Source organism: Oryx dammah, unplaced genomic scaffold, assembly GCF_014754425.2.
Source record: "Oryx dammah isolate SB20612 unplaced genomic scaffold, SCBI_Odam_1.1 HiC_scaffold_13, whole genome shotgun sequence".
In the NCBI taxonomy this organism is placed as follows: Eukaryota; Metazoa; Chordata; class Mammalia; order Artiodactyla; family Bovidae; genus Oryx; species Oryx dammah.
The window spans coordinates 9244908-9264387 of record NW_024070197.1 but is presented as its reverse complement, the minus strand read 5'-3'; the positions used below and the strand labels follow the sequence as shown (position 1 = coordinate 9264387).

The window sequence follows — 19480 nt, the reverse complement described above, 5'->3', positions numbered from 1 at the left end:
GGAAAATGGTTACACCCACTCCTGCTCTAGAACAGATAGGGACGCTACCACTGTCTGGGCTTGCAGGGAGTGTCCAATCCGGATGTGACAGCACGCTGACCCGGAAAAGGAGGGGGCCGGGGCAGTGGGGCCTCGGCCGCGGCTATGGAGGGAGCCGGTTACCGGGTAAGTAGCAGAGACGCATTCTTTCTCTTCTGTCGATGCGAAACTTCCCCCTCCGGTGACCTGCTTCTTTCTCAGGCCTTGCAGGGATTCTGGGAGCCCGGCACATCCTTAACAAGCACACCATTCCCTTAATAAACGCGCTGTCACCCCTCCCTTCCACTTCCTAGGGAGACTCATATCGTTTAGCTCCGCCCCTTGGGCTGCTGAGCTGCTCTTCTGGGCCCCGCCCTCTTTGGAATGCACTTTTGTCCTTCCCAGTCTTCCAAGGTCCCAGAGACGCCTGGTCGGTATTCAGGCTTCACCTCTCCGACCCCCATCCCCTAGGTAAAGGTACCTCGGGGCCCCGCCTCCTGGTGAATAGCTCCTCCCCTGAGTCTGTTCCCATTGGCTCTCTTTGGGGCCCCGCCCCCTTGGACCCGCCCCCTCAATGGTACCTGTTCCCAGGTCGTGTTTGAGAAAGGAGGCGTGTACCTGCACACCAGTGCCAAGAAGCACCAAGACCCGGACTCCCTCATCGCCGGCGTCATCCGTGTTGTGGAGAAGGTGGGCCAGGAGAGAGCAGGGCTTGAGCGGGCCCAGAGCGGGATGGAGGGCGGCACCTGTAGGAGTACAGTGTGGAGGTCAGCGGTGGAATCTTAGGAAGGAGAGGTGGCTTTCTAAGGCTGAGAGTTCAGAACTGGGAAGAAGTTTGGAAGTAGGCTTTGGGGAGTTTGGAGGGTAGCCTCTCCAACCCCTCTTTCCTTCCCGCAGGACAGTGATGTCCTCCTGCACTGGGCTCCTATAGAGGAGGCTGGAGATTCCTCCCAAGTCTTCTTCTCCAAGAAGGTAGGCTTCCCTGGCTTCCCCTTCTCCGCTTGCTTTTTTCTAGGTCGGAGCAGTCGAAAGCATTTGAGACTTGAGTAGAATTCCAGACCTACCATTGGGGCATGTATGAGCCTGGTTGGGACTGAAGTTCTCTCTGCCCCTCGGTTTCCTCTTCTCTGTGAAATGAGGCTGAAGAGGCCCATTCACGGAAAGAAAGCAGACAGCATGCGACTTGTGGCCGTGGAGACAACGCCTGCCACCTCACCCTCTTTGCTTGTTGGGACAGCCCTGCCAGGGTGCAAGAGGACAGCTCAGTCTGTGGATTCGGGTTCCAGGGGCTCTCAGCCCATATGGACTTGAAGGAGCGTGGAAAAAGGGAAAAGGGGGCCAGAAGGGTACCAGTCACATGTGTCATTATCATCAGGAAAAGCAAGAGATTTCCCAGAAGCCTTCCGTATTGGTTAGGAGTTGCATTTGGGTGTTCATAAATGAAACAGGAATGCCAATGGTCTAAGCAAGATAGCAGCTCATTTCTCTTTTTCTGCCAAGCCCAGAAGGCAGCAGGATAGGTTCATGTGGTATCAGTGACTCAGCTTCCTTCCAGCTTTGCTTCGTAATCCTCAGCATATGGCATCTGTCCTCAACATGTCCTTGTGGTCCAAAAGGGCTGCTGGAGCTCCAGCCTTGTTAACTGTTTTTGTTCACTTTACACGTGTATCTCAGGTGGGCAGAAGAGCTCTACTCATCGTGATAACTCAAGGAGGCATGCTGCTAGAGCAGCCACCATCCTAAAGGTCTCCATTCCTAGTTGTAGAAGGAGATCTCTAGAAGACTTGCCCTGGCAGTTCAATGGTCTGTCTTGGAAATGATATATCCAGCCCTTTGGCCAGAACTAGGTGCCCGTCTCCACTCAGCCAGTAGAGTTCAGTGAGCTATAATCCATCCTGATGTGTGCCCGCGAGACGGACAGCTGCAAACGTTTGACGCGGAGCGCTACTAATTATCACTGTTTTGTGTAAATGTTGGCAAAAGTATAAAATTCTTGAGGTTACAAAACGGAAGGCAGAAACTAACTAGGGGCCAGTTTGGCAGCTTGTGGGCAGCTGTCTGTGCCGCTCCTCGGCCTTCCCTTCATGGCATCCAGAGGCTTGCCTGAATAGGAGATTCACTACTGCCGGTGCCTTTTATCAGGAATTTCCTGAGCTGGGTGACCCTGAGGGCAAGTGTGGTGCCCTCTTTCTGCCTCCATTTCTTTTTGTTCAGTGGGGCTACCTCCCAGGGTGGCCTCGAGGCTCAGATCTGGAATCTCCGAATCCACAGTCCCTCAGTCTCTTTTCCTGTCTTCCCCCAAGGACACCAGTGGGGGTGACTCCTGCACCTCTGAGGAGGAACCGACCTTTGACCCCGGCTATGAACCCGACTGGGCTGTCATCAGCACCGTGCGGCCACGGCCCCGCCAGTCAGAGCCCACGAGAGGTAGACTAACCTGGTGCCCAGGCTTGGGGGTGGGTGGGCAGGTGGAGACACATGACTTGCCCTCAGTGGTCATGGCTCCACAGGCTTTGCTGCCCACAGTCAAGCTGACCACCCACACTGGCCTCCAGTTCCTGGAGAGTGGGTGGGGGTGCAGGGTGGTCGCCAGCCCATGTCCAGCATGGCCAGCGTCTCTGGGGTATGCAGCCTGGTCCACCCCTACCCCGGGCTCCCTGATTGACTGTGGGCACTCCCATGTAAGTCCTGCCCCTGGAGTCTTCCAGGCTGTGGGGCAATAGTCGCAGGATGACAGGGTAATTCAGGCCATCCTGGAGTCACACGGTGGGCTGGGGGCACCAGAGGAGGTATCTAACCCTTGGGGGATGGAGAATCCTTCCAGGAAGAGATGTTGCCAGAGCCTGGCTCTGTGGGGGATGCGTGAGTGGTTTCTCTCCCAGCAGACAGGGCAGCTGGGGCAAGGCCAGAGGTGTGGGGCGCTGGGAAACCGCAGCCTTTTGCTGTGGCTTGAGTGTGGGATCTGGAGAGAAGAGAGGGTGGGAGATGAGACAGACGGGGCGCAGGGGACAGACCTGAGGAGTTGAGGGGAGCCCAGGGAGATTTTTGAGCAGGCACATGTCTCCCCCGGGCTCCCCTTGTTTTCCTCAGTCCTTTCCTGGAGGGCCTGGGCTGATGGGGTTGGGGGCCGGGCAGGGAGGCCTCTCAGGAGATGTCTGAGCCCCTCCCACTCCCTGTCCCCTCCAGGTGCAGAGCCCAGCTCCCCCCGGGGCTCCTGGGCCTTCTCGGTGAGTCTGGGGGAGCTCAGATCTATCCGCCGTTCCAAGCCGGGCCTCAGCTGGGCCTACCTGGTGCTGGTCACGCAGGCCGGCGGCTCCCTGCCTGCCCTGCACTTCCACCGCGGGGGCACCCGCGCCTTGCTCCGCGTCCTCAGTCGCTACCTGCTCCTGGCCAGGTGAGCCTGGTCCCGGGCCGCAGCCTGACCCCTTGGAGCTGAGAAGGAGATACCACCCAGGCTGATTTTCAGGGCAGAAAAAGAGAATCAAGGGGGGCGTGGCACGTGTAACCCCGAGGTAAAGGGTAGTTTGGCATCGGGCAGGACCTGGGCCCCAGGTCATGGAAAGAGTTGGTCTCCTTTCCCTCAGAGTTTGTATTGCCTTCTGGGGGGGCCAGAGGCAGAAAGCGCCTCTAGCCCACACCCCAGCACTTCCTGGGGCTGTCCCTCCGTGGCCTGTGCCCGAGTCGGTCACCCTAGCCAGGCGGGGTGAGAGCCTCGTTGGCCAGCCCTGGGCCCCAGGCTGCCCCTGGGGTGCAGTCGTGGTCTCAGGCCTGGGATGGGGGTTCCCCATGGGCTGTCAGGACGCTGCCTGGGGTCGCTCACACACCCTGCCGCACCCCCCGTAGCTCCCCACAGGACTCCCGCCTCTACCTTGTGTTTCCCCACGACTCCTCGGCGCTCTCCAGCTCCTTCCATCATCTCCAGCTCTTCGACCAGGACAGCTCCAACGTGGTGTCTGTGAGTCTGCAGGGCCAGGCCGGCAGGCATGGGCAGTGCGGGGCGGACCGTGCTGGTGGCTGGGCTGTGACCACCCCTCCGCCCCATCCCCAGCGCTTCCTCCAGGACCCCTACTCCACCACCTTCAGCAGCTTCTCCCGTGTGACCAACTTCTTCCGGGGAGCCCTGCAGCCGCACCTGGAGGGGGCCTCCCCTGACCTGCCCCCGCCCCCGGACGACGAGCCCGAGCCCGGGTTCGAGGTCATCTCCTGTGTAAGTATCCACGTAGTTGCCGCTGCTCTCGCAGCCACCGTGGGCTCGGGGCCGCGTCTCCCCAGGCTTGGATCCTAACGGCGCCTCCCTCACCGGGCTGATGGACGGACTGTGCGGGAGGCGGTTGTGGCCGCTGCACCTGGCCTGTGTTTAATGGGGGGGGGGTGGTTCTCACTGAGCCACGTAGGAGATGCTTCCAGCCCTGCATGTTCTGTGTGTCCATCCAGCTGAGAGAGGCTCTGAGATGCCTTGGAGTGGGGCCGGGGCCAGGGCTGGGGATTGTTGGGCGGCCTAGGCCCTGGGCTCACCTGCCTCGCCCCGTGTCCCCCAGGTGGAGCTGGGGCCTCGGCCGGCCGTGGAGCGGGCGCCTCCTGTCACAGAGGAGGAGTGGGCTGGCCACGTAGGCCCCGAGGGCCGCCTGCAGCGGGTCCCAGAGCTGAAAGCCCGCATTTTCTCAGGGGTGAGGAGCCGGGTGAGGGGATAGGGCGGGGCAGGGCGGCGGGCAGCCAAGAGGAGGCCCCTCTGAGCTGCCCTCCACCTCTGCCCCCAGGGACTGAGCCCCAGCCTGCGGCGCGACGCCTGGAAGTTCCTCCTGGGGTACCTGAGCTGGGAGGGCTCGACGGAGGAGCACAAGGCCCACGTGCGCAAGAAAACGTGAGTGAGGAAGCATGGCCCCTGCCCTGCTGGGCTCAGCCCCTAACTGCCCCAGCCTCCCGAGTCCACTGGAGGTTTTTGATCAACTGCATATCCCTTGACCAAAGGTATCAGGGACATCAACCCACACATAGGAGGATGGAGGCAGTGGGCCTGTGTCTGATGCCGTTTTCATCCCTGGGCCATGCCATATCACCGAAGTGCAGCGGGCTTCCTCCCCGCGGTGCGGCCATCTCTCCTGGCTTATCTTGTGCCTCTGCTGGGTGTTCTGGTCCCTGCCCCTGGGGTTCTCTCTCCACTGGGGCTGACAGACTGAGCAAAAGCCCACAAGGGTGTTCTGTGTCCCGAGACACACCGTGGAGGGGAAGCGCAGTGGTGAGCTGGGCTGAGCCCCGTGGGGTGAGGCAGCAGGGGTGTCCTTACTGCTCCCCTCTCCCCCTCAGGGACGAGTACTTCCGCATGAAGCTGCAGTGGAAATCTGTGAGCCCTGAGCAAGAGCGGAGGAACTCACTGCTACATGGATACCGCAGCCTCATTGGTGGGTGGTGGTGGGGATGGGGGTGCCAGGCCAGAAACGAGGTCGTCTAGGGGTGAGGGGGAACAATTTGGGGGCAAGCAGGGGTGAGTGGCCAGGATGGCGAGGTGAGGTGCAGCGGGCGCTCCAGGCATCCTGGGTTCAAATCTGCCCTCTATTCACTGAGAGATCTTGGCAAGCGATGTGATCTCCCTGGGCTGCCATGTCCCCACCTGTTTCTGTTTTGGTGAGTGTGGCTGGGAGGGCGTGGCCAGCCCATGAGTGTGAAGTGCAGCACCTCCCGTGGGAGCGGCCCCGACGGTCTCTGGAGGGCCCACAGCTGCCTAGGCGTGCTGGCGGCCGGCAGGGACTGGACCCCGCTCCTTTCACACCTTTACTTTGTCCCCTGTCCCCGCAGAGCGGGACGTGAGCCGCACCGATAGGACCAACAAATTCTACGAGGGCCCCGAGAACCCGGGGCTGGGCCTGCTGAACGACATCCTCCTGACCTACTGCATGTACCACTTCGATCTCGGTGCGTTGCAGTCTGGGGAGGGGCTGGGGGCCGGCCTTCAGGGGCCGGCGGGGGCACTGCAGGCCTGGGCTGGGCTCTGACCCCGTGTCCCCGCAGGCTACGTCCAGGGCATGAGTGACCTTCTCTCCCCGATCCTCTACGTCACCCAGAATGAGGTGGACGCCTTCTGGTGTTTCTGCGGCTTCATGGAGCTCGTGGTGAGCCTCAGGGCAGGGGTGGGAGGCAGGCCCCTCACGGGCCCCAGGGTCTCTGGCTCCTCACAGGGCCCTCTGCCCACAGCACGGGAACTTCGAGGAGAGTCAGGAAACCATGAAGCGGCAGCTCGGGCAACTCTTGCTGCTCCTCAGGGTGCTGGACCCGCCGCTCTGCGACTTCCTGGGTACGTGTCTTGGTGGGTGGGGCCAGGGGTGGGGGGGCCATAGATGACATCCAAACGTGTGGACGTGTGGGTGTGGTCCAAATGAGAAACAACTACCCAGAACCCAGAAGTGATATGTAAAAGCAGGACTGCAGTTTGGAGCAAAATCTCGATAAATGGAGATATGGGCACCCCCCCCCCGCCCCCCTCCCTGTCCGCCGTGTCCCCGCTGCCCAGTGAGGCGCCTCCTTCGTGTCCCATCAGTTACACTTTTCAGATGAATGATCTGGGCCTGGTTCCTCACAACTCCCAGCTCCATCTAGCTCTTCCCTGCACTCAGCCCTGAGCCAGGGATTGGATACTGGTTCTTTGGGCTCCTGAGGGTGGGACTGCTGCATTTTGGGCTTTAAAACTTGTCTGCATTTCTTGTTCAGTGTAAAAAATGCAGGAAATTCAGGGAAAGGAAGTTGAAATTGCTGTTGCTAGAACTGTTCTTTTGAACGCAGATGGTGATAAGTAAGCTAGTTGATTGGTGGACATTTCTTCACCGAAATTTAGGGTCACGCTGGGGAGGGGAGACGTAGCTGGTCTTACATCACTGAAGAGAAAGCTAAGGCTTAGAAAGCACACGCCACTTTCAGGGACACTAGGACGTTAGCTACCTCTCTGCGTCATTTGGAAGTTTTCTAAACCATCAGTTTTATCAACTACATGGTGTTCTGTTCAGTTTAAGGATGTACAAGAGCAGATTTAGCCTGACCTGCCGGACATTTAGGTTGTTACAGTTTTTCACCATGATAAATCTGTATTTATAGATAATGCCTTTAAATTCCAAGAAAGGATCTATATCCTCATATACGTTTACATCTTTTGAAACACTCGTCCCCATCACTGCTTTCCTGGAATGGTGTATCTGTCTGCATTTTGCTAGCAGTGTGCACCAGGGCCCGGCCGCTCACAGCCCTCCCCGCCAGCTTTGGGTGTTGTCCAGACTGTTATTCCTCCTTTGAGTGGAATGGTGTTACTGCTTCCCTCCCACATGAGTGGAGACCAGGGCTGGCTCGCATCTGGAGCCTGGAAGGCAGGATGGGAAGGGTTCCTGCCGACTGGAGCAGCTCCCCCCGCCCTCTTCCCAACCCCGCCCTCCACCCCCAGGAGCTCTCCATCCACTTGCGAGACTGGCGTGGGTTCTTACCACCAGCGTGACTTCTTAGAGTCCAGTCCGAACATCGGGTGCCCTGTGAATTAGAGTGGGATTGGGGTTGATAGAGAGCATTGCCCCTCCTGCCGCTGTCCCCCGCTCCAGACTCCCAGGACTCTGGTTCTCTCTGCTTCTGCTTCCGGTGGCTGCTCATCTGGTTCAAGAGGGAATTCCCCTTCCCGGATGTCCTCCGGCTGTGGGAGGTGCGCCAGCTGGGTTGAGGGGAACAACTGAGGCAGATAGACTGGTGGGCGGGTGGGGAGGTTGGTGGGAGATGGGGCCGACCCGGGTGGGGCCTGGTGTGGAGGCTTTGCCAGTGAGCCCTCCCCCGCCTCGGGCACTGCCAGGTGCTGTGGACAGGGCTGCCCGGCCCCAACCTGCACCTGCTGGTGGCCTGTGCCATCCTGGACATGGAGCGGGACACCCTCATGCTTTCTGGCTTCGGCTCCAATGAGATCCTCAAGGTGAGACCCTGGCTCCCTCCCAGTCCCCTCCCCTGGAGGCACATCAGCAGGGTGTGAGCTCCGTGGAGGTGGGCACCTCCCCTTTGGGTAGTGGGTCCTCAGAATAGGGTTGTTGAAAGTGTGGTCAGCTAAGCTGTGGGCACGGCGGCTGGGGGACGCCTCTGTGCGTCTCCTACCCTGTCTTATCCCCGGCTCCCTCAGAGAGCATGTGGCCCCTGCAGGGCTGGGCCACCCACCCCTCCCCCAGTGCCCTAGTGTGGGGCGGGCCCTTCCCCTCCTTGTATGCTGTGCCAGGCAAGCAGCCTGAGAGCATGACCTGTCCTGATCCCCGGGCTCCACTGTGAACCCTAAGGGGGCCCGCCCCTTGTGTCTTCCCTCCACTGTGTCCCCAGCAAGAGGCACAGAGCAGGCGCTGGGGCGGTGGTGGTTGAGTGCTGGCCGGCAGGCAGGCCTGACCCACCCACTCCTGCAGCACGTAAATGAGCTGACCATGAAGCTGAGCGTGGAGGACGTGCTGAGGCGGGCTGAGGCCCTCTACCGGCAGCTGACCGCCTGCCGGGTGAGTCCCCGACTCCTCCTGATACACTCCCCCCAACCTCCAGGAAACCTCTGACTTGACGCTCCCTACCCCCTACCCCACAACCCTCCAGGAGCTACCCCACAACGTGCAGGAGGTCCTAGGCTTGGCATCGCCCGCAGAGCCCCAAAGCCCCTCGCCCCCTGCCTCGCCGCTGCCGCTGTCGCCCACCCGGGCCCCACCGGCTCCGCTGCCCCCGGCGGACACGGCCACATCCACACAGCCCGACAGCAGCCTGGAGATCCTGCCTGAGGAGGACGACGACGAGGAAGGCGTCGACTCTTAACTGTGCTGGGTGACCACAGCAGCCCCACAGGACTAGACACTTTATCCAGCTCCTGCCTCAGGACCCCGCCCCTGCGGAGTCTGGGGATGCAGGAATAGAGGGGCAGGGCCCTCCACCCATGCCTCTTTCTCTCAGCTGATTTCTTGAAACTGACACTTTCCTGTCCAGGTGGCCTCGAGAGGGTGGAGGAGGAAGGCCACCACGCTGGCTTGGCCCTGGATGGGGAGGCGGGTGGTAGCAGCTCATGGTCTCCCCAGACTGCTCTGCAGAGTCGATGTCTGACTGCTGTGACCCTGATCTGGCCAGTGAGGTGTAACAGGCAGAGCCCCTTGGGGGTGGTTGAGTGGTGGGGGCTTGTGGAGGCAGGGCTCCCTTACCTGAGTTTGGGGCTTTTGGAGGAGCGAGAATGGGGTACTGGTGTGCAGCCGCCACGTAGTAGATGAACTGGGGTACATCCTGGACCTAACTCAATGAGAGGGTGTGTGGAGGTGCTCGCTCGGGCCCTGCCTACCAGCTTCTTGTTATGAGAAAAATAAACTCGTGTTTCACCCACTGTCAGCTGGGCTTTTTGTTACTTGCATAAGGATCCATCGGTGTCCTTTACAACCGTGATGGGTGGGCATTATGATTACCACCATTTACCAGTGGCGCTAAGCGGTGTCCCTCCTGTACCTCCTACTACCCCAAGTGGAGCCCCATGGCGCAGGAAGGAGGAGGCCCTATTCCGGGGCTCCCGGAAATTCGTTCTACCGGGAAGGCTCCCGGTTCTCCTCCCTGCGAACTGGGGAAACGACTGAGCCAGGGAGGGGGCGGGACCACACGGCTGATTGAAAAAGTACTTTAATACTAACTCTTAAGGGTCGAGTGCGCGGCGGTTACCGCACGTGAGGCTGGAGAGTGGGTGCCCTGCCCACTTTCGAAGGGGCACTGGTGGTGGTGGTGGCGGTGGTGCGAGGGCGCCAGGTGCCCATGCCCCACCTTGTTGATGATCCGGGGCTCCTTCAGGCTGCTGCTAGAGCCAGAGCCGGAGATCCGACTGTTGATCAAGACCGCGGCCCGCAGCGCCGACTTGACTGCTGTCTCCACCCAACCGTGAGGGTAGGCCGTGTGCTCGCCGGCAAAGTAGATGCGGCCGTAGGGCACCGACCAGTCGTACTCCCGCCCCTCGTCCTTGTCGGTTTGGAAGAGCGTCGGCGGCTGCACCACGAAGCCGCCCTGGCTGTGCGGGTCCTCCGCCCAGCGCTTGACGATACCTGTGCCGTCCCAGAGTCGGTACGCGATGGGCCCGTGCAGCGCCGCCACGTCGTCGAGCGCCAAGCGCAGCGATTCGGTCAGGCTCCGGCCGGCGAACGGGGCCGCCGCGTCCGACCATGTGTACGAGGCAAGCAGCAGCGCCCCGTCGCCTGGCGCCGGGTAAAAGATCACCCGCGACGGGCGGTCGGTGCTCGAGTGGCCGCCCTCGATGTGCTCGTCGTGCCAGAAGGGCCGGCGGAAGCTCAGGAACACCTTGGTGGCCGGCACGTAGTGCAGCCCGCGCACCGCCTCCTGGCGCCTGCGCGTCAGAGGCGGAGTGAAGGCGATGCGCTGCAGCGCCGGCCCGCTCACCGTCAGCAGCACCACGTCGGCCGTCATGGACTTCAGGTTCCGGGTCCGGCGCGAGGACTTGATGTGCACTCTCACCTCGTGCGTGCCCTGCTTAATCGCCACGACGGGCGCGTGCAGCAGCACCGGCCCCGACAGCGAGCTCAGCAGCGCGCGCGGGAGCAAGTCCCAGCCGCCCACGATGCGGCTGTACCTGCGGGCGGGGCGCGAGTATGACGGGCTCTTGGGCCCCGCCCCTCCCTAGCGGCCTCCATCCCGGGGCGCTCCCCGTTCCAGGTCTCACCTGCCGGTTCCCTCTAATTCCCCGCCCCCTCGTCCGCCGCCGCCCTCGCCCGTCCCCGACGTCCCTCGAGGAGGGGAGGTAGAGCGGTGTGACCCCGACACGCCGTCTCGGTCCCTGGGGACCACGCCCCTATCCCGGAACCTTCCTTGCTCCAGAGGACCCGGGACGCGGGGAGAGTGCAGGCGGGACCTAGCGTGTCTCCCCGCCCCTTGTCCCGACCCCGCCCCTCTACGCCCGCCCCGCCCCCTCCACGTACCCCGCCCTCCCACCCGCCCCTCCCACTTGTGGCCGCCCGGATCCGCCCCGCAGTCTCACCGGAGCCGGTCGCTGAGGCAGCTGTGGGCCCGCAGGGCCTCGGCGAAGCTGAGATAGAAGAAGCCGTCCTTGGACATCACATCTCCCAGGAGCCGCACGGCCGGCTGGCTCAGGTTCCCCTCCCCGAGGAGGTATTCCTGGGGACGGCGCGGCCCGGGTCAGGGCCCAGGCAGGCCAGACCAGCCGGCTCCGTCCCTAGCGCCGCTTCCCGCTGAGCCTCTCGCTTTACTGTCGGTTCCCTGGACCTTGGCGATACGGTCCCCCCTCTTGTGACCGATGAAGGAAACCAAAGCCCAGAGAGGGGCTTGTCCAGCCTCGTCAGGAAAGGAGATGCCAAGCCTGGCATCCCCGGTTCCTGCCTTCTGACTCTGTCGGCGCCTAAGCCCCAGGAGCACCCTCCTTGTCCGACTCCCGCTCAGATAGCAACACGGAGGCCCCCACTCACCAGGAGCGTGTGCCTTTCAAACTTCATCATTGCCTTCTTGCAGCCCAGTGTCCGGAGGTCTTTGATGGCCTGTGGTGGGACAAGGTGCTGAGCTGTGGGGACAGGACCCGGGAGGCCCTGCCCACTTCTCTTGCCCACGGCTGCCCGTTTACTGCTCTCATTCAAGCTCCCAGGATGTTGCCCATGCTGTGCCCTCAGCTCTGCCCTCCACTGCAACTCAGTGTCTCCCCCTGGGAAGTCTTTGCGAGTCATAGCGTCACATAGCTCCGGTTGGGTGTTATTCTGCCTGCCAGTCCAGCTCCTGCGCTCCTCACAGGCAGGGATGGAGCCGGTCTCAGTCGGCCCTGTGTCCTTCTGGGGCCCAGTAAATATTTGTCATCTGGATCGCTGTGCATCCTGACGGGGCATGACTGCTCAAGGGGAGTTATTCTTGGCACCTCCCCTACCCCAGCCTTCCCGTGGCTCCCCAGCACCTGCAGCCACCGACTTCCAGCCCTCAGCCTGGTGTTCAAGGCAGCTGCCAGGCCCTTGGTCACCATCCCTTAGGGCAGCTCCGGGCTACAGTGCAGTGTCCTGTGCCCAGACCGCCCTCTGGTCCCCCCACCTCTGTGCCCCTGCTCCCGCTCCCCCATATCATCTCTGCTGGGCACCTGAATGGCCATCGTTCACCGCTCTGTTCCCATCCTGGAAGCCTCCTGCCCACTCTGATTTCAGCCCTCTCCTTTGTCCACCTGGCTTCACCCAGGTGGCCAGGGAACTCCCGGAAGGAGGTGTCCCTTCACTCACACTCACTCTTCCCCTCCTGTTTTCCTGGACTCCCTAAACTGGGCAGTGCCAGGGCATAGAAAAGGCCTCCACTAAGTGCCCACCCTTGAGGTGGTCCAGGCCACTGAGAAGGGGATAGGAGATGGGGATCGGCAGTATTTAAGGGGAGCCTAAAGACAGAAGAGCCAGTGATGGGAGACCAGAAGGAATGGGAAAACGGCAGCTAGGTCAGGAGGAGGCATGTGGGCACGGGAGGACAGGGCAGGGGAACGGGGCTGCAGGGCTCGCAGATGCACCTACCCTGTTGAGAGCCATCTGGTAGATTTCTTCGGGTGAGCGGCCCTTCTCCTTGGGGCTCAGCTTGTAGCCTAGCTTCTCAGGCATTTTCTCCACCACGTAGTTACGCAGCTTCACCTCGCTCACCTCTGTCCACGTGTTCTCGTCGTACTGGGTGAATTTGGTCAGGTTGAGGCCCAGGCTCTTACAGAGCTCGTGGAGGATCCTGAGGGGGTGGAGGTGCCCGTGAGGGTTGGGCGCGGGTGGGGACCCCTCTCCCCAGCAGGGCTTGGAGAAGGGAAGGGGGTAGGTGGGGCAGCTGGACATGGGGTTTGGGGATGGACATGAGCCTGGGGCAGGGCTAGATTGGGAGTCCTCGGTGCCAGGGACTAGGGACCGAAATGGGAACAAGGCTGGAATACGGAGAGTTTGGGTTTGGAGTGGGAGTTCAGGGCTCGCTTTCACTGGGGATGAAGTGGAATAGCAACAGAGTGGGCTGGATGGTGGTGGGAGCCGGGGGTGAGGAAAGGAACAGGGTCGGGGAGGACAGAGCTGGGGGTCTGGAAGGGCTGGACACGGTGGCCTGAGCGCTTCAGGGGTGCGGTGGTGGGGCTGGAGGTGGGAGGCCAGATTTGGGGGTGGAGTCTAGGCCTGACTTGACCAGGGCAACAAGTCTGGGGCCCGGGTTGGTCTGTGGTGGCATCGGAGCAGTGATGGAGCCGAGCATCCCGCTGAGCCTGGGTTCAGGGCTGGGGCAGGGGGGCTGGGGTAGCCCCGCACCTGCCTGGTCGCCAGGCCCAGCCTCACCTGTGTGAGCTGGGCATGCGCATGGCCCCCAGCTCCCCAATCCAGCCTGTCTTCCGGTCACGGTAGGTGAGGATGCGGCCCCCAATCCTGTTGTCTGCCTCCAGGATGGTGACCTGGGGAGAGGCGGCAAGCAGGTCCTTCAGCTCATCCCACTAGCCCCCATCTCCACTCTGTGGCAGCCCCCCTGCACCCCGCCTTCCATCCCCACAGCAGCATAGATGGAGACCAGAGAAGGACCCTTTCTTATGGGGAGGAGAGGGGCTGGCGGGAGAACAGAAGGTCACAGTGAACATGTACAATGTGACGTTTGGTTTCCAGACTGCAGCAGGAAGGCCGCTGGGCAGATTTCAGAGGGACTTCCCAGCTCAGGGAGTAGGGAGATTCCTTGTGCAGACTGAAGCCATTGGCCCGGCCCATATTCATTCTTGGATTCAGTGAGGGGGACAGTGGTGTGACTTCAGGGGGCACTTCCCCTGTCTGGACTTTCCCTCCCTCTCCACCAACACAAATACCCCCCAGGAGCTGGGCGGAGGTTTCCAGGGACTTCCCTCTAGGATGAGAGCGGGGCAGGGAAAGTCAAAGATCTCTTAGCTCAGACACACTGGATCCCTCTAGGTTTCACGTTATTGCAGAGGGTTCCAGGACCCCGACCCCCAGACAAGGAAAGCAGAGATCCCTCTCCCCCCACCCCATCACCTCCACGCCTCAGTAGGGACCTGGCCGGGTCCCTCCACCTGGGACTCCCAGCTGCAGCAGGTAAGATTCGACGTAGACCTCCAGCATCACTTCTCACCTTGTGTCCAGCATCGCTGAGCACCTTGGCGGCCACCAACCCGGCTACGCCCGCACCAACCACAACCACTCTCCGGGGCTTCAAGGTCCGATTGAGGCCCAAGGTCACGACTTTGAGCAGCCGCTCGTAGTCTGGATCATGCATGCATTTCTCGAAAGGGTCATAGATGTGGGCTGTCTGCCAGTCCAGGGAGACCGCCAGGCTGAGGAAGACGGGGACCAGGGCGAAGAGGCGCCAGGCTGGGGACAGGAGGACAGGGTCAGTGGGCAGGTCGGCAGGTGCGCAGACAGGGGCTGGTGGAGCAAAGCGGGTTCTGCCCCCTCCCCTCCCGACTTACCCAAGGGGTCCATGACTCTCGTGTCTCGGTTGGAGATGTGTCTGGGTCGGAGGGGAAGCAAGGCCGCTGTGACAGAAGCCTGCGTCCCCCAAGCCTGGCCCGCTGGGTGCTGCCAGCTCCTACCTCAGCACTTGCCCCTAGGGCCGTGTGCGTCCCCTAACCCTGGGCTGGCAGGCTCCTGGCCCCTGCCCAGCGCTGCCCTCCTGTCCTGCCTCTGTCTCTCCTCTGTCCGCTCTGTCTCACCTCCTCTGGTCTCCTTGCTGCTCCCGCCTCAGCCCGGCTCGTCCTGTCTCCCTGTCCCCCGTCTGGGTCTGTGGGGGCCCCTCTGTCTGCAGCCTCCTGGCCACCTCGGGCTCCCAGGCGCACCTCTCTCTCCTCCAGCCCCTCTGCTCGTCTGCCTGCCACCACGTCTCCCTCGCTGGCCTTAAACCCAGCGGCACCCCACCCTCTCCTCCCTTTTGGGAAACCCAGCTGTGGGAAATGAAACTCCGTTCCTGGGCTGCGGGTCAGATGCTCAGTCTACTTGAGGCTGGAGCGGGTTGGGGGTTGGGGGAGCACGTCAACCTGTTTTCTTCCTCTTGCCCCAAATAGTTCAGGGGCAGCTGGGCGGCTGCAAGTACACGCTCAGGTGACCGTGCTGAGTGCGGGGGCTGCCCCCGGCCTGCTCTGAGCCCCCCGGTCCTCCTGAGCTGGCCCCTGTGCCTGCCCTCTGCTCTGCGTCCTTCTCAAGGTGGGGGTGGCGGCGTGCTCCCAGGGACAGGTGAGTCCTGTCCTGAGTCCTCCTGGGTGTCAACCATCTTGGTGCCCTGGAGGGTCCTCACTGGCCCCCCTCCCATCCCATGTGGCCGCTCTGAACCTCAGTTTCCCACTCAGTGAAATGGGCACAGCAGGGGGACCCGTGGGCAGCAGGGAGAGCTCTGGGGCAGCCTGCCCGGGTCCTGAGCCCAGCACCTGACAGCAGAGACTCGGGAATGCCTTCCCTTCTTTGTGGCTCGGGCCTGCGTCTGTCAAGTGGAGGCCACTGCAGCACTGATGGGAACAGGCAGTGAGTCCAGGTTGGGGCCAGGAACAGCCCCCTGGGGTCAGGACTAAAAGCTGCTTCTTAGGAAATACCAATGAGTGCTGCCACGGGGGAGGCCAGGGGGATTCAGTGAGGACCCCTCAACCCCAGCCCTGCGCTGGGAACCACTCAGGCCAGGGCGTGGGGGTGGGGGGGACCTCAGAGAAACCGCTCGGGTGCTTCTGTCTGCCCCTGCCTTCGGCCATCGCCACTCGCTGCCTGTGGGTGCTCTTCTCCTGAGAGGTGAGCTGCAGGCAGGGAGAAGAGGCTGACCTGCCTCCAAGGAACCCCCACCTGGCTCACAGCTTCGGGGCTTTAGCCAAGGGACACACGGTGGGTCCCTTGAAGGGGTCGGGGATGGAGAGGCGATGGGGACTTTTCTTGCAGTTGGAGGAGAGAGCACTGGGCAGGCGGGTGGTGAGGAAAGGCAGAGGGCGGCTGGTCCTTGCAGCTGATGGGAAAATCCAAACCAAATCAAAGAGGGATGTGGTCTGGTGGAGGTCGCGGGCTGGGGAGCGCTCAGAGTGAGTCAGAAGGCATCTGAAACGGGTGGGTGGGGAGGCGTTGCCAAGAAGGAAACAGAATCACTGAGCTGGACAGAGCCTCAGAGACAGAGAAAGCCAAGGGCGAGTCAGCAGAGACTGGCCGCAAGAGGGACTTTCCCCTCTCTGAGCCAGTCTGTGATCAGAGCTTTGCACTGGACAGAGGAGGAATCTGAGGCTCAGAGGCACCAGGGAGCACCCCAGGACCAGCCCAAGGCCCCAGAGCTGGCAGGCCTTCCTGTGGCAGAGCCCACCAGCTCCCTTCAGTGCCTGGAGGGTGGGAGCGGCACCTGGTCAGGCCCTCTGAGGGAGGGAACTAGCTTGTCCCGGCGGGGCGGGGGTGGGCATTTGTGCCAGGGGCCCCCGTGGGCAACAGCAGAGCCGGGAGTCTGGCTGACCTCAGGTCCCTTTGCCCTGCAGAGGCCCTTCTGCTCTATGGCCAAACAGCACAGCGATGGCCCCACAGAGAAAGGAAGCGGCAAGAACAGGGACACAGAACGGGTGGAGGCAGCGCAGCCAAGGGGCTCCAGGGCATGTCTGGGCGTGTCCAGGCAGTGTTCCTAACCACTTGGTTATTAGCTCAGGTTCCTGGACTGGGGATGGGCCGGCCGTTGGGACGTCTTTGTGGGGTGGTCCCGAGCACTGCAGGATGTGAGAGCACCACTGGCCTCTGGATGCCAGCAGCACTTTGCCCCTCGAGGCTTCACCCCCACCGATGTTTGCATTCCCAGACGGGGGAAGAGCTGGGCTAGGGTTTGGATGATGTTGGGTGAAATGCCCAAGAGCAGCCAGATGTGGTCCAGGGAACACCTGCCAGGAGGATAAGTGCTGGAAGGCTGGAGAGCACAGGTTACTTTGGGATCAAGAGATTATGAGTCATTTGGGGATTGCTGGGGTAGAAACGGGACCTCCCAGAGTCATTCCTGATAACATCAAGAGATTGGTATTATCAACCGTAATGGTTGATTTCAGGGTAAGAATTAGGGGCAGGAAAATGGGGGTTAGGTTAGCTTGGGTTTCCAAAGCTTGTGAGCAGGAGACACAGGACGCACCAGGACGCCCACCAAATCCAGTACCCGTTGCTTCAGTTGATTTGGAGGTGCTTTTGGTGTTTCTAAAAAACAATGTCAACCCTCTCAGATAAAAATTGTCTTTTGGGAGAAAGCCCTACCTTATTTGACTTGCTTCTGGAACCTCGATGACAGCTCTAACGGGATTAGGTCACCTCCAGAGCAGCCAGAGACCTGGCTCTGGCCCCCAGGAGCCTCCACGGCCCCTCAGGACAGCTAACAGTGACGGCGGCCACAGAGACGGGTGGGGAACAGTGCTAGACCCTCACATATGTTCTTTCCTCTGGGTCATCAAAGACCCCGAGTTGTTCTTTAGTTGCTCAGTCATGTCTGACTCTTTGAGACCACATGGACTACAGCCCGCCAGGCTCCTCTGTCCGTGGGATTTCCCAGGCAAGAATACTGGACTGGGTTGTCATCTCCTTCTCCAGAGGATCTTCCCGACCCAGGGGTTGCACCTGGATCTTCTGCATTGCCAGGTGGGTTCTTTACCACTGAGCCACCAGGGAAGCCCCAGACCCTGCACAGTCAATATTAGAACTTCCACCATGTCTCAGAGGAGGCCAGGGCCCACCTGCGGGATGCCAAGGGCCCCAGGAGGGAGTCAGGGGTCCCAACCTGGATGGGCGGGGGGCATGGAGAGTGGAGGGCAGACAGACTTACCTGAGGCTCCTTCCCCTAGGGCGCCCCGCCCCTCCTTCCCTGGTTTCCAGAACCCCAGGGCTATCGTAGGGGCACTCACTGTATGGCTGGCTCTGGCGGGCTCTCTCAGCGCCCATGGCCTTTCTGGTTAGCCTGGGACGGACGTCATTGTCGGGCGAGGGTGAAACCAGGGTGAGTGGCTCTGGCTCTGTCCTGTTTCCCCTGTTGGACTGGAGATACCAGGGTCCTGGTGTGGGGTTGGAGCAGCTGGGAGGCTGTGGAGCGTAGGCCTTCCTGTCTGGAAAGCTTTTTGTTATGAGAAATTTCAAATACAGACTAGGATGATGAAGCCAGGTGTCTTGATCACCTCCTAGTCTTATTTCACTTACACTCCCTCCCTCCCTCACTGGATTACTTTAAGACATTACTCTCACTTTGGAGGTAAATGCTGGAGAGTGTTTCTGTAAGGCAGGGATTGGCAAACTTTTTCTATAAACATCTGAAGCTTTGGGGGCCACGTGGTCTCTGCCTGGCCTACTCAACTCCATCCTTCCTCCCACAGTCACATGTAAATGGATGGGTGTGGCTGGGTTGGGTTTCAATAAAACTTTATTTGCAGAAACAGGAAGTGGGGCCATAGTTTGCCAACCTCTGCTCTGAAAGATATAAGAACTATTTGCTTTTTACTAAAATTCCAGTATCATTATCACATTTACAAATGACATAAAATCAATGCTTATACTTCCCTGATTGACTCAAAACATTTAAAAAAAAAAACAACAGCTGGTTTGAATCAACATTCAAAGAGCCCACACTGCATCTGAGTGACACTATCTTGTCATTGTCGCTTTCAGCTCAGTGGATTTGGGGTCTGTGCTCCCAGAACTGGGAGAGTTGGGATCTGATGAGACCCCATGCCCCCAGGCTTGGCCTGAGCCTGGGAGAGAAGCCCATCAGATCTGATCTCTGCCTCAATGACATTTCTGGACGTCATGGGGCTGAACCAGGATGGTGTCTGAGGTGAGGTGTGGGCAGTGCCCAGGTGAGGCGCTGGAGTCCAAAGGGACCAGGGCTGAGGTGTGTCCATGAGTGGACCTGACTTGTGAGGGTGAGGCAACTTGTTCCTGGGACGTTCTGCAGAGAGCCGCTGGTCGGAAGGAAGACTTAGGCTTCTTTTGGCTGCATTGTGCAGCAGCGTAACTTCCCTGACCAGGGATTGAACCTGTGGCTCCTGCAGCAGAAGCAGAATCTTAACCACCGGACCACTGAGGAAGTCCCAGGAGGGCAGATTTTCAAAGCACCCAGGCGATTTTAAGGTTGACTGAAAACTTCGGGAGCGGTGGTGTGCCAGAGCCGGCTCACACCTTTTCACGAGAGCTATTTAATTTGCAGATCCCTTTGCGGTTTTGGTTTGTGAACCATTATTAAAAGATGAAAACATTTACAATGAGTCTTATTAAAAACAAGGGTAAAACTCAAAACCCATCCCTTAAGTATTTGATTGCCTTTTACTATTACATATATGCTCTCCAGGTAAACTGGTTTTATCTGCACAGTGTGCATCCATTTCCCAAATTCGTGTTCGTGACTTCATCCTGGTGGCTTGAAATCATCCACAGTGGGAGAATTCACACCGTGGAAATGGGCACGTGCCATCTCTGACCCTGGAGGACCAACTGCTAAAACAATGACCAGCATGTCACTGCTTGGGGATCATGTTTCAACCTCC

At 60.4% G+C, this 19480-nt stretch overlaps 2 protein-coding genes across 2 annotated transcripts; one reads left to right on the top strand and one right to left on the bottom strand.

Annotated features, from left to right (window-relative positions):
* Positions 1-56: 56 nt before the first annotated feature.
* Positions 57-9372, top strand: TBC1D17 (TBC1 domain family member 17). The gene is made up of 17 exons (XM_040252228.1): positions 57-165; positions 610-708; positions 916-990; positions 2322-2445; positions 3205-3412; positions 3862-3973; positions 4067-4225; positions 4557-4685; positions 4776-4879; positions 5323-5417; positions 5812-5928; positions 6025-6125; positions 6208-6307; positions 7593-7690; positions 7835-7951; positions 8424-8510; positions 8602-9372. The coding sequence occupies exons 1-17, from the start codon at positions 145-147 to the stop codon at positions 8812-8814; spliced, it is 1959 nt and encodes a 652-aa protein (XP_040108162.1). The 5' UTR covers positions 57-144; the 3' UTR covers positions 8815-9372.
* A 266-nt stretch (positions 9373-9638) lies between these two features.
* On the bottom strand, positions 9639-18142 carry IL4I1 (interleukin 4 induced 1). The gene is made up of 7 exons (XM_040252229.1): positions 17852-18142; positions 14101-14339; positions 13308-13420; positions 12525-12726; positions 11460-11528; positions 11015-11151; positions 9639-10609 (listed from the first exon to the last, which is right to left on the bottom strand). Exons 1-7 carry the CDS (start codon positions 17886-17888, stop codon positions 9661-9663), a joined length of 1746 nt encoding a protein of 581 aa, XP_040108163.1. The 5' UTR covers positions 17889-18142; the 3' UTR covers positions 9639-9660.
* Between the last annotated feature and the right edge of the window lie 1338 nt (positions 18143-19480).

Bases quoted from the DNA above. Each gene is read 5' to 3' on its own strand.
- IL4I1 (XM_040252229.1), bottom strand. From the start codon at position 17,888: ATGGGCGCTGAGAGAGCCCGCCAGAGCCAGCCATACA. The intron at 13,421-14,100 runs GTGAGAAGTGAT...GCCTCTCCCCAG, and splicing joins TCAGCGATGCTGGACACAAG to GTCACCATCCTGGAGGCAGA. The intron at 12,727-13,307 runs GTGAGGCTGGGC...CCACCCCCTCAG, and splicing joins CGCATGCCCAGCTCACACAG to GATCCTCCACGAGCTCTGTA.
- TBC1D17 (XM_040252228.1), top strand. From the start codon at position 145: ATGGAGGGAGCCGGTTACCGG. The intron at 2,446-3,204 runs GTAGACTAACCT...TGTCCCCTCCAG, and splicing joins CCAGTCAGAGCCCACGAGAG to GTGCAGAGCCCAGCTCCCCC. The intron at 8,511-8,601 runs GTGAGTCCCCGA...ACAACCCTCCAG, and splicing joins GGCAGCTGACCGCCTGCCGG to GAGCTACCCCACAACGTGCA.